The sequence below is a fragment of the Lactuca saligna genome, chromosome 3, assembly GCF_052625555.1.
Source record: "Lactuca saligna cultivar CGN05327 chromosome 3, ASM5262555v1, whole genome shotgun sequence".
Taxonomy (NCBI): domain Eukaryota; kingdom Viridiplantae; phylum Streptophyta; class Magnoliopsida; order Asterales; family Asteraceae; genus Lactuca; species Lactuca saligna.
In genome coordinates, this window is record NC_136419.1 from 182,477,692 (window position 1) to 182,490,632 (window position 12,941).

The 12,941-nt window shown below is 32.6% G+C and overlaps 2 protein-coding genes across 4 annotated transcripts; one reads left to right on the top strand and one right to left on the bottom strand.

Annotated features, from left to right (window-relative positions):
- The first annotated feature begins 253 nt into the window (after positions 1-253).
- LOC145037582 (transferring glycosyl group transferase) lies at positions 254-3,401 on the top strand. 3 transcript variants are annotated; one of them, XM_078986275.1, is made up of 4 exons: positions 960-1,145; positions 1,508-1,545; positions 1,704-1,867; positions 2,287-3,401. In XM_078986275.1, the coding sequence occupies exons 1-4, from the start codon at positions 1,102-1,104 to the stop codon at positions 3,301-3,303; spliced, it is 1,263 nt and encodes a 420-aa protein (XP_078842401.1). In that variant the 5' UTR covers positions 960-1,101; the 3' UTR covers positions 3,304-3,401. The 3 variants fall into 3 exon arrangements, with proteins under 3 accessions (XP_078842400.1, XP_078842401.1, XP_078842402.1); XM_078986274.1 differs by lacking the exon at positions 1,508-1,545 and having other exon boundaries at positions 254-1,145; XM_078986276.1 differs by lacking the exon at positions 1,508-1,545 and having other exon boundaries at positions 1,032-1,145; positions 1,691-1,867.
- A 928-nt stretch (positions 3,402-4,329) lies between these two features.
- On the bottom strand, positions 4,330-7,362 carry LOC145037584 (putative serine/threonine-protein kinase PBL22). The gene is made up of 4 exons (XM_078986279.1): positions 6,739-7,362; positions 6,054-6,138; positions 5,064-5,975; positions 4,330-4,905 (listed from the first exon to the last, which is right to left on the bottom strand). Exons 1-4 carry the CDS (start codon positions 7,254-7,256, stop codon positions 4,885-4,887), a joined length of 1,536 nt encoding a protein of 511 aa, XP_078842405.1. The 5' UTR covers positions 7,257-7,362; the 3' UTR covers positions 4,330-4,884.
- Between the last annotated feature and the right edge of the window lie 5,579 nt (positions 7,363-12,941).

Below are 12,941 nucleotides of genomic sequence, written 5' to 3' on the forward strand. Positions count from 1 at the left end.
ACAAAATAAAAAATACAAAGACAATCTAAAAGGGCAAAACAGTCAATTCAAGTGCTCCATGGACCAAAACTACGAAAAATTCTTAAATTTAGGACCAAAATCACGGAAAAATCTTGATTTTGGACCATCCATGCAAATCGGAAACTTTTTGGACCTTATCCACAATTTTTTGAATACCACAAAGATCAATTTTGCAGTTTTGTCGATAAAAAAGTATATGGACTAGAAATATGACATTCTAAGAAAAGGAGGACAAGAGGTAAACAAAGGTTGAAACTCACTTCATAACCAGATTTGGGGGAAGTGGGACTGAAAGTGAAGAAGACTCTGTAAGATTCAAAAACTGAACATCCATTGTTGAAATCACTAGAAACTAATTGATGCTTGTATCAATTGGTCGATCAATGATTCAAGATCAAATGGAATTTTGTTCAAGTAATGACGATTTCTTGTTGATGAATCGATTATGAGCCGTTCTGCCATCCTAAATGAAGTTTTAAATCTCAAAATGGCACCAAAGAGAGGGTTTTACCCTCTCGTCCTCATCGTATCTCTCTCAGCTCTCTTCATTTTCTCTCTCCACCGTTATTCCTCCCTTCCTCTCCCCTCATCTCCTCCCATGACCCAATTCCCACTTACGAACACAAATTTGAACATACTCCAAAACCCTAATATACAAACATCGCCCAATTTCTCTCTCACTATCAAAGTTCTCACTTACGATCGACTTCCGTCACTCACCCGCTGCTTACGATCCCTTGCTGCTGCTCGTTACGATAACGACAAGGTGAATATTCATATTTTCATCGATCACTTCAAGGTTTTGGATCAAAAGGATGAGTATTTGGATCAGAAACTGAACGAATCTCGTCAGATTCTCGATTTTGTTGATGGATTTGAGTGGAGATTTGGGCAGAAGATGGTGCATTACCGAACTGGGAACGTTGGGCTGCAAGCACAGTGGTTAGAAGCATGGTGGCCAGCTTCTGATGATGAGTTCGCATTTGTGGTTGAAGATGATATCGAATTGTCACCATTGTATTACAGATTTCTTAGGGGTTTGATTGTTAATTATTACTACAATGCTTCAAATTATAGTCCATGGATATATGGAGCTTCTTTACAACGCCCAAGATTCGTTCCAGGTTACCATCTTCATCCTATGTTCTATATATCTCGATCTTCTAGAAACATCACAAAAACTCTTAAGTTCTGAAATCTATTCAATTAATACCCCAACAAACATAAGCAGATTATCAGATACATTAGAACAAAGCTAAATACTTTTAGCATAAATCAGATTACCATACTCTCATAGAGTTTTCATCTTGGAGATGCTATAAATCTGGGGTATTCCCTGCTCTCCAAACGCTGATAATCTCAGAATCTCTACCTGAAATTTGTATATATAGAATTGAATGAACATATCTTTTTTAGAAATTTTGATCATAAGTGGACTTATATTCTACTTCCAATTCATAACACTTGTTAAAATTTCTGCTTACAGCTTCCAAAACACGTTAACTTCTATGCTATATGCTAAAGGTATAAGTGTTGCTATTAAATTTATAGCAGAATCTGAAACGATAGTAGTTTGTAAAGTAACAGGTTTCTGCACACATCTTCTAAGTCTTTCTTTATGTATTATGTAAAAAAAAGGAAGCCATATATAGCTTACCAAATTAATCAGATTATGATGCCAGGTAAGCATGGGAACAAAATACATCTAGATGAAGATACACAAGTGTTCTTATATCAGCTAGTTGGAACGTGGGGCCAGCTTCTATTTCCAAAACCCTGGAAGGAGTTTCGTTTATGGTATGACATACACAAGACCAAGGGCATCAAGCCAATTCTTGATGGAATGGTAATGTAGTTTGTCCTTTTTGGTCATTTTTCCATAATAGAAGTGGAGGCCATGTTTTGATTCTGGATTCCATCGGAATTAAAGATTCCATTCCATTGCTTTTTTGCTTGCCAAATGGACGGAATTAAAGATTCCATTTCATTAAATTACATTTTTGGTCCCTGAGTATAGTCATTTTTCTTGAAACATGGATCAAAAACGTCATAAGAACCTCAAAATAAAGACCAAAATAACAAAAGAAAACTTTTTGATATTCAAGTTGCAAAAATTAGCTACTCGATGACCAAAAATGTAACTTACCCTAAAGTATAAATTCCATTCCATATTTTGTCATCCAAATGCATAACAGATTATGATTCCTTCAGATTCCAATCCAATCGTTCTTTGTCTCATTAAATTTCATTTTAATAAATTTACAGGTAACAACAGGGTGGTATAAAAAAATGGGGGACAAAATATGGACACCATGGTTCATTAAATTCATCCACTCCCGAACCTATTTCAACATCTACACTAATTTCCCACACGAATCCGCTCTCAGTGTCTCTCACAGAGACGCCGGTGTCAACTACGGGAAAACCGTGGGTCCCGATTCCAATCTCCTCAAAGAAACTTCCCAAATTTCCAATTTTGCCCCTTTGAGAAATCTCAAATGGTATGATTTCTGTTTCCAAGAAGTCTCCCCCAATAGAATTGTAAACAATGTCCATGATCTCGATCCCATTTTAAAATCAACACAAAAATCAAACACTCTTATACTCGTGAACATACATAGAACATCAAAAATGTTCATCAAAAACTTGTTGTGTCACTTTGAGAGGTTGAATGTTCAGAACTATGTTTTAGTGGGTCCCGCATCGGATTTTTTGTTTGATCTTGCGAGACGTGGGAATCTTGTGATAAATGTGGATCGGTTTTTGGATGATTTCAAGAAGTTAAAATTGAGTAATGTGAAAAATGAAGTTTTTGTGATGGCGTATGTGGTTAAAAAGGCGTTGGAAATGAATTATGACACATGGGTGTTGGATCACGATATGATTCCGGTCAAACCGGAGTTGTTTTTTGACTTTTTGAAACTTGGTATGACTGTTGACTTTTATGTCGGGGAGAGATTTGGGATTTTGTTTGCGAGAAGTTCGGGATCCGGGATTTGGACGGATCGGTTTGTGGATGAGATTGCAGGGATGGGTGGTGAGGGTAGTTTTGGGATTTTGGTAGGGAAGTTGTTGGAGGCGAAGGGTGTAAAGTTGGAAAGGGTAAATGATGAGGGGGTTGAAGTGAAAGATAGTGGAAGTTTGATGAAGAATGAGACGAAGGTTGTGTTTTGGAATTCTGATTTGGGGTTGGATTTGGTTAGAAATAGACTTGAAAGTTTTGGGTTGTGGATTATAGATGGCGAGTGTAATTGTAAGGCTGTTATTTGTCACTCGTCGTAGTGATTTTGGTGTGATTTTTTTTTTTTCATAAACTATATTTATATTAAGCAATGTAAATTATAGATTGAGATTTATTACAAGAATTTTACTTTCATTAAGATCTATTTCCTTTCTATAATATGTACCAAAGTTGTTATGTACTCTCTCATGCTTTGGTTACTTGTACAATAAAACTTGTATCAAATTTAGTAGGTTGGAAAGATGAGTTTTTATGTGTAATGGGTTAAGAAAGATGGAAGAGTAAGGGGAGAAAAAAATGATGTGAAAATGGATTGAAAGAGTTGGGTTGGGTGACTACCCTCCATCCCAAGAAGGATCCATTTATTTAGACCTCTAAAATCTTTGATATATCTTTTAGCGATTATATTTTTTTTATTATTATTTTTTTTTAAAATAAGGGAAATCTCATGAAAAGTCTTTATATTTAGGTTTAATAATCGATTTAGTTTTTATTTTCTTTGTCAGTTAAGTCCAAAATATCGGAAATCGAACTTATGTTTATCTTTTCATACTGTTAAGAGGTAATCTAGTTTTAAAAAAATTACATTTTGGCCAAGATTTTAAATTTTAAATACTAGTTTGGTCCAAATTTTATATTTTTAGTCCAGATTTTAAAATTTTGTTACGAATTCATAATAAATTTAGTTGTTTTTTTTTCACAATTTTGTTTTGAAGATGTTTTTTGCTCTGTAAAATCATATTTATATAAAAAAAAACATATTTTCACATAAAAACCCTTTTTTTCTATATAAAAACATTTTTTTAAACTCTTTAGTATTCAAAATACCTAATTATAAAAATATGTATTTATTAAGTACATAAAGAAATATAAACCCGTTTTTTTTTAAATGAATACAAACACACATTTTATAAAAAAATATATACAAACATCTATTTTATAATAAATGTATTTGTATACATACACATTTTATAAATAATTTTTTTTTATACAAACACATGTTTTTATAAATATGTATACAAACATCTATTTCATAGGTTAACTGCATGTTTAATATATATGTGTAATTAGCAGCATAACCACTATCACGAAAATGATAGCTGATTCGGCATAAAACAAGTAAAGCAGAGAAGAGAAAACAGGATCAAGCATTGTATAATACTATTAGAACCAAAAGCCAAACATTAGAAATAGTGAAACAAATTCAAGAGACCACATTGATAGGGGAAGGCCCTCTATTTCTAAACAAAGAAGACAATCTTCAATGATAACATTTGCAACACATTGCTGTAAACGGCCGCCCTGAGGAGTTGTTGGGTGTGCGACTGCACAGACCCCGTGTCATGAAGCGGTCCTGGAATATTAATCCGTTGAGGTTCTGTCGTTATCCGTCACTAATCTGTCACTAATCCCAAATTTTAGGGGCTATGAATGTAACCTTTCCTTCAGATCTATTCTCTTGCCCTTCCCATCTTGTTTCTTACTGAAATCACTAGTTTCAACATTCTTCTATTCCACTAAGACATTAACAAGCCACATTCTCATGCCTTGACATGTATCCTCATCAATAGGTTTATAGGCGATGTGACACACCTTATTCCAATGCCCTGACGTGTAATTCATCAGAGGAAACCATCTTCTAACTGACCATGAATCAAAAAACAAATGATGTGTCAGTAAGACTAAGTCATGTCATGTACTTTTATGTAGTAATACTTTTTCCACTTGAAACATGCCCATATTAATGGATTTGATAAAAAAACGATACTAAAACTTTGATAAAAAAAAAAGACGTTCATACTTGATTTTTCATGGTCTCCTTTAGTTGGAATGCAACCTCAGCAATCGTAGGCCGATCTTCACGAGTTTCTAGCAAGCATCGATAAGCAATAGCTGAAAACTTGACCAATGCACTTGGTTTGATGTCTTCCTTTATTCTTGGATCAATAATCTTGTCTAACTCTCCATTTTTGTAGCAAGTTGGAGCAAAAAAACAAAGGAATCGATGTTGGTCATTGTAATTTACATCACATGCCAACCTTCCACACAAAACTTCAAACAAAACCACACCGAACGAATATACATCAGATTTTGTTGTTAAAAAACCTGTTCTTCTATATTGTGGGTCACAATAACCATGTGTCCCCGCAAGATTAGTTATCACAAATGTGTTTTGTTGATTAGCGAGTCCTATCTTAGCCAACCCAAAATCCGCAAGTTTTGCATTCCAATTCTCGTCCAACAAAATATTCGCGCTTTTTATATCGCGATGTATTATTCTGTGCTTGTCTGCTACATGATTATGAAGATAGTCCAATGCCGAAGCAATGTCAACACATATTTTGAGGAGTTGTAGCCATGTTAGTCGAGCATAAGGGTTAAGCAAATGTCTGTCGAGGCTTCCATGGCTTGCATATTCATATACAAGGATCATTTCCTTGTTAGCATCACAAAACCCTATCAGAGTCACAATGTTTTTGTGATGATGTTGTGAAAGCATTGTTAGCTCGGTGTGGAACTCCTTGCTACCTTGAAACCCAGTGACATCTAACCGTTTTACAGCAACTAGTTTGTTTACATGAGCTCCCCAAGTGAGGTTTCCTTTGTAGACATTTCCGTATCCACCTTTCCCGATGAAGTTTCTTTTGTTGAAGTTTTGGGTACAATTATTTATGGCCTGGAGGGGGATTTCGGAGTGGTTCGGTTGCTGTATCTGACAAATGACCTGGACTAATTAATATCAAACCAGACTGTAAAAAATATAGCTATATACATGATTTTGGGAACTAACCTCTAAGGGCAGAGGACTCCATGAGGATATGCATAATCTACGCTTGAGGTACTCGACAATAATTTGAATGAGCTCCGCCTCTTGCCTGAAACTTGATCTTAGTAAAAACCACAAAACACAATCCAAAAATCTAACATGCCATATTTGGATATTAAAATTATCAATTACATCAAAACTATATTATATTTGAACTTTTTACCATATCAATATCTAATGTAAGGTGATATTGTTTATGTATAATAAGATCACATCTACCAATGTATCCAAGATTTAACTAACTGGCCAGGGCCACAAAATTTCATTATATTTCTATTAGACCAACAAAGTGGTTATAAGTGTGCGGATGCAAACGGTTCAACATTCGGTTTTTAATCGAAAGCGTATAAAATTATGAAAATGATTTATCTAAATAAACAAAAATTACGTGTTATAAAGTAAATAGATCGTCACTGTAGTTAATATATATATATATATATATATATATATATATATATATATATATATATATATATATATATATATATATATATATATATATATATATATATATATTATTGAATTTACGACATCACTAAATTGAAAACTTAGATCGATTTTATGTTATATGCAATCTAAAAAGATACATATGTATACATTTGATGATGTCAAAGAAACCTATTGAAATGCATAGGGAGAAAGTAGTTACCCGGCATCTCCGCTCATACCAAATAAATTACCAACTTCTCCAAGCGCTTTAGTCCATCGGTCAACCCTATGAGCCCATTGACTTCTTTTATCTGCATCTGTCTCCGCCTCCATCGCCTGCTTATGCTTAGCAATCGCATCTCCAAAGCTACCTAGTTGCTTCCTGACAGCAGTGGGCGCAACATCATAGAAGATGGGGATAACAATATGGTTTAATGTCCTACGTTGCTCGAGGATCAACACCAATTCCTCAAGGCACCATTTGGAACCAGCATAATTCTTCGACAAAACGATAAGAAAAACCCTAGATGCTTTAATCGCACTCTCCAATTCAGGTTTCAGATCTTCCCCTGTTTCAATCTGTTCAACGTCAACGAAGGTCGTGATATTGGCATTCAGGAGAGCGTAATATAGGTCATCAGTTAAAGTACGAGTGTCAACACCACTAAAGCTTACAAATACGTCATACTTATGACCAACAATCGGCAAAGAAGATGAAGATCCTTCTTCAGTAACCATTGGGTGTTACTGTAAGGTCAATGGTTTTGCAGAGAAGAAAATGGGGGAGGTGACCTCCACTGCAAAAGAAAACTTACATAGAGTCGCTAAAATTTTGGGTAAGTCTTTGTTTGAATTACATGCGCCTTCAATTTATTGGGTTGGACTCAACTTAATTAACATTATGAGATGTAACTAATAATGAAGCCCAGCTAAAAGGAAAGCCCAACTTCAATGGATGCACCAACGACCAAGTACTTGTTGACTTGTTGTTTCTATATAAAGGAAGTCAAAGTCAACAACGACTTTTGATAAATTATATCTCGATTTTGAATATTCTTGTAAACAGAGTTTTTAAAAATATTTACCATTATAACGAGGTTACAGACAAAACTATTTGTATTTTTAAAAATATTTAACATATTAGTATTTTTTTTCATTCTTATTTATTTTTTTTTTTAGTTTTTCTTAATGTTTTTTTTTTTATAAATATATCCAACTTTTCTCCATTTCTCTTTTATTTCACATTTTTATTGTTTTTTTTTAAATAATATGTTTTTTCAAGTCTTTACTATTTTTTTAAATTAAATAATATGTTTTTTTTAAATAATATGTTTTTTTCAAGTCTTAATGTTTTTTTTTTAAATATATCCAACTTTTCTCCATTTCTCTTTTATTTCACATTTTTATTGTTTTTTTAAATAATATGTTTTTTTTCAAGTCTTTACTATTTTTTTAAATTAAATTTTTTATTTATATTTTTTATTTTTAATATCTATCTTTTTATACATACAATTTTTTAGCCATCATAAAATTAAATATACAATATATTTTAAGTTGCAAAAACTCTAACATTACACATATAATGTTTTTAAGGTAAAAAACACTCAACGTTGTTTGTTATAAAAAACACCATAATTAAAAAAAAACTCCAATATTATTTGTTACAAAAGAAAAAACATCACAATTAGTTTTAACTTGAACCAATAACAAATCCTTTTAAATAATATTAAAATATTAAATTGTTGTTTTTATTATAGGTAAGGTAAACCATTTTATTTTTACCTTTAAAAAAAAGCATACCGACAAAACTCAATTGTTTAGTGCTAACAAAAAAAATGTTGTAATAATAGAGTCACACCAATGAATTGAATAATGAATTAGAAGAAACTCTTAAACACCATGAGCAAAATGAATTGATATCTTATTCATACTTTTGTCAATCATACATTGGAAAGAAAGAAAAAGTAATACAAGTAACATGAAACCGGATGACATGAACAAATGCCGTTTTCATACTTTCATTTTATATTGTTTAAATTTTAACATGTCTTATTGACACGAATTGGTCTCAAAAATTTTATTTAATGTCACAATCTTTAAATTCTCCATCTTGCCGTATCCTACGAGCATTGATGTTTTTTTTTTGTTGTGGAGTTTTTTTTAGCAAACAATGTTGAGTGCTTTTTATCTTAAAAATATTATATGTGTAATCTTGGATTTTTTGCATCTTAAAATATATTGTATGTTTAGTTTTATGATGGCTAAAAAATTGTATGTATAAAAAAATAGATATTTAAAATAAAAACAAAATTTAAAATATATAAAAAAAATTTATTTGAAAAAACAGTAAAAACTTGAAAAAAAAATAATTGTTAGTATTTAACAAAAAGCAGTAAAAATATGAAATAAAAGAGAAATGGAGAAAAGTTGGATATATTTAAAAAAAAACATTAAGAAAAACTGAAAAAAAAACAACAAAAAAAAAAAACTAATATTGTAAATATTTTTGAAAATACACTAGAATGGGAAATACTTTTGCCTATAACCCTATTATGGATAAAAACTGAACGTAAACATAGGGGTATTTGGATGAAAAGAAATGGAATGCAGCATTTTTCTTGCTTGTTTTAATACGAGAAAGAAAAACACAAGAAATAAATCGATTCGTTTGCCTCTGTTTTCATTCTCTATTTAATGTGGAGAAAATGTGGAAATAGAAGAATCTGCCTAAATCGAGAATTAGAAATATAAGGCGGAAAATTGATTTTTGTTATGGTTAATCTATAATTAGGAATATTTATTTTTAGAACAAATATTGTTATTATTTAACCAATGGGTTCTTCTCTTAGTTGAACTTTATCGACATGCTTCCTCACGTTAATATGCTGCAACTATAAAAAAGACATGACAAAATTGAAGTACCTGATCAATTCCAATATAGTTATGAAGTATTCGATCCTTCCTATTATTATAAACGAGTAGTGTTAATGAACTTGAAACTCTTATGTTACTACTATCCAAACTTTGCACTTTAATTATTGAAGCAACTTCTGGGTCATGCTTAGAATTTCTTATTTGAAAGTTCATGGTCTTTTGATCTCAATTCTATTCCTCATATTTTATTAAATTATGTTGTTTTTTGAATTTTATTATTTGAATTTGACATTTCCTGTAAAATCAGGGGACGATTTAATGTTTGTGCAACTCATTTACATTCTAATGAAGTTGTGTTGGAAACAATATTATAATAACATTGTTAAGATTATCAGAAACAATCTTCATCAAGTTTAATTTTCATGAGTGTTAGCATATCGTTATTATTTGTATCATTATTTGTGTTATTAGTATACATGTATAGATAGTTCAGTTTAGAATAGCCATGTGTATTGGGCCATTTTTCTATGTAATTTGTATTAGGGCCATTTTCCTATGTAATTTGTATATATTCCTTAATCATGAATGGAATAAGGTTACAAGAAATAATCGGGATTTCATGGTATCAGTAAAACTTTCACGTAAAGTAATCCTCCAAAAACCCTAGTTCCTGTGGATTAAGCAGTTATCGCGGTTGAAAATTCAATAGCAATCACATGCCGCTATTTAAAATTGCGGTTATCGCGGTTGTATAGCGGTTTTTTAATATTATGTATAATTTATGTTATATATTTATACAAAATTTATATACTACCTCCGTCCCAAATTAATTGTCCACATTTGACTTTTTCAGTCTTTATTCTTCAGCTTTGACCTTAAATATTTTTCTTTTTGATAGATAATACTTAATACAAAATATATGAATAGATTGTATTTTAAATTTCTTTTCATTGTTATCAGTTTCATCAAGTAATATATAACACAAATAAAAATATTTAAGGTCAAAGTTGAAGAAAAAAGACTTCAAAAGTAAAAAATGGACCATTAATTTGGGACGCAGGGAGTATTACTTTATTAATACTATATATAATTAATATCATAAAAAATCATATAAAAACATAACATAGTCTATATACAATATTCTGATATAGTAATATGAAAACTAAAAAGTGTCAAATGTCATTGCAGCTCAATTCGTTCGTGGGTTTTAGGTAGTGAAACAGACGAAGTTGTCATTTGTTGCTTTGTACTTTGTAATTAATTATATTTATTATTTGGACCCATTAAGACAAAAAGTGTAGTGGACTAGTTAAATAAATAAATATTTAATATTGAAATAACACACAATCGTTTTTTTTTCTTTATAAAAATAGCCTCATATGTACAAAATTGTAAAAGCGGGTGTAGCATCGCAATAGCACTCATGAGGTTCGCGGTAAATAGCAGTCAATAGCGCCGCTAATAGCGTCACCGCTATTCGTAAACGCTATTTCAAAATAGCGGTTTAGTAACACTGCAAAATGCTATAGCGTCGCTATAGCACCGCTATTGCGCGCTATTGATAGCATAGCCTGTCGACGACTTCCCTACCATCAACCATCTCCTCATCCCCTTTTCTTCTCGTTTAATTCTTCTTCTCTCATTCCATTCAATCACCATGATTGGATCTCCAAAATCAAACACTTCTCCCTTTATGTCTGATTAACATTAAGCATGCTGTTCCTCTTGTGCATTTTGACAAAATGAATTATGACATCTAGTAGGAACTGTTTGAGATCCATTGCATCAGCTATGGCATTCCCAATCACCTACCTCCGCCGTGAGAAGCAACCCAATTCCTTCGATTCCAATGAATGGGACAGATTGGACTCCATTGTTAAGTCCTAGTTGTACGGTACTCTTACTATCTCTCTTCTCCAAATGATTTTTTTAAGAAGAAAGCTATTGCGTTTGAAGTTTGGGAAAATATTGAGAAGGTTTTTCGTGATAACGAACTTCGCTACATATCCATTGGAAACTCCACAATTACTTAATATTGCAATCGTATAAATGTAGTGTAACGTCCCAAAAATAAGACCCATAAGTTTTATTTTTTAATTAATAAAAACAGTATCCCAAAACATCATCATAAATCCCAAGTGGACAAATGTATCAATATGTTATAAAATATTAGAGTTATCATGATAATGCGGAACAGTATTATGTGTGCACTGTAATCACCCAGATCTCTTCCCCTTTGCACTAGAAGTACCTAAAACATAAACTGAAAAACCGTTAGCAGAAAGCTTAGTGAGTTTCCCCCAAATACAACGTACCACACATATCAAACACATAATGGGCCCCACCCTAACTCGCATAACGATCCCCATCCACTGAGTATAACAGGCCTCGCCTTAATTCGCATAACGGGTCCCGCCCACTGAGTATAACGGGCCTCGACCTAACTCTCACAACGGGCCCCGCCTAGCATACAAGCATACGAGTATAACAAGTAATAGCATACATAATACCTATGGGGCCCCGCCCACTAAGCATATAAACACATACCCATTCAAGAGTCACACAAACATCTAACACCCTAACATAATAAACCATGGGTCGGCTTTGGTTCCTTTGACTTGGTAAATATGGTGAGGAAGACTCACCTTAATCCGCTGATAATCATATGACTGCTCGGGTCGCTAAACCGGATAGCTTCGCGCCAACTAACAATAAATACAGAACTTAATCAATAATTATCCCGAAACCCAAAACCTGAGGCTCACTTCATAAACCAACTTCCTAAAGGGTAAAACCATTTTACCCTTTTCTTACTTGGCCTAAAACCAAGGCCCAACCCAATAGCACAAAAAACCCAAAATGGCAACCCAAAGCCCATTATGGCTCCAATCTTTCTAATTAGGACTAAAACCCTAATGGAACCATGACCAAGAAAACCCACGACCTTGTTGGATTAGGTGTCTAAGCCAATAACTATCATATGTATGTTCTTAATCTAATAGTAGCATGATCCTTTTGGGTTGCCTTTACCAGAATAATCTGATAGGATGGATATTTGAGAAAGAGGTTATTTGCAATTTATTAATATACTATAAGAAATAATATTATTTAATTAGTATTGATCAAGAATTAATTTGGAATTAATTTAGTGATCAAACTAATTAAATTAATGGGGACTAATTATGTAAATCAGTGATACATATGGTTTGAGCTATTGATCCATGATCGACTAAGTTTATGTGAGAGTCCATGAAGAGTTAGTCCATATGGGTTATTAGATCATAAGCCTAAGTGTAAGAATTACGGTTACATATGAGTCTTGGAATTCTACACTATATATATGTAACCCCTTAGTCCAAAATCGGTACATACAAGTGATATAACAAGAGTATAGTCGATTTTAGGGTGTTCCTAACCTCTCTATCAAGTCCTCCAATTGTTGGTGGTGTTTGTGACTTGTTAGAGGCATCACACTTGAGGTCCTAAGCTCTTGAAAGGCCAAATTTAACAAGCTACAACAAGAGGTAATCTTCCAACTAGTTTTTATGA

Excerpts from the sequence above, each read along its gene's own strand:
- LOC145037582 (XM_078986274.1), top strand. The coding sequence starts at position 467 with ATGAGCCGTTCTGCCATCCTAAATGAAGTTTTAAATCTCAAAATGGCA. Across the intron at positions 1,146-1,703 it reads ACGCCCAAGATTCGTTCCAG|GTAAGCATGGGAACAAAATA; the intron begins GTTACCATCTTC and ends TTATGATGCCAG. Across the intron at positions 1,868-2,286 it reads AGCCAATTCTTGATGGAATG|GTAACAACAGGGTGGTATAA; the intron begins GTAATGTAGTTT and ends ATAAATTTACAG.
- LOC145037584 (XM_078986279.1), bottom strand. The coding sequence starts at position 7,256 with ATGGTTACTGAAGAAGGATCTTCATCTTCTTTGCCGATTGTTGGTCAT. Across the intron at positions 5,976-6,053 it reads GGAGTCCTCTGCCCTTAGAG|ATACAGCAACCGAACCACTC; the intron begins GTTAGTTCCCAA and ends GTCATTTGTCAG. Across the intron at positions 4,906-5,063 it reads AGGAGACCATGAAAAATCAA|TTAGAAGATGGTTTCCTCTG; the intron begins GTATGAACGTCT and ends ATTCATGGTCAG.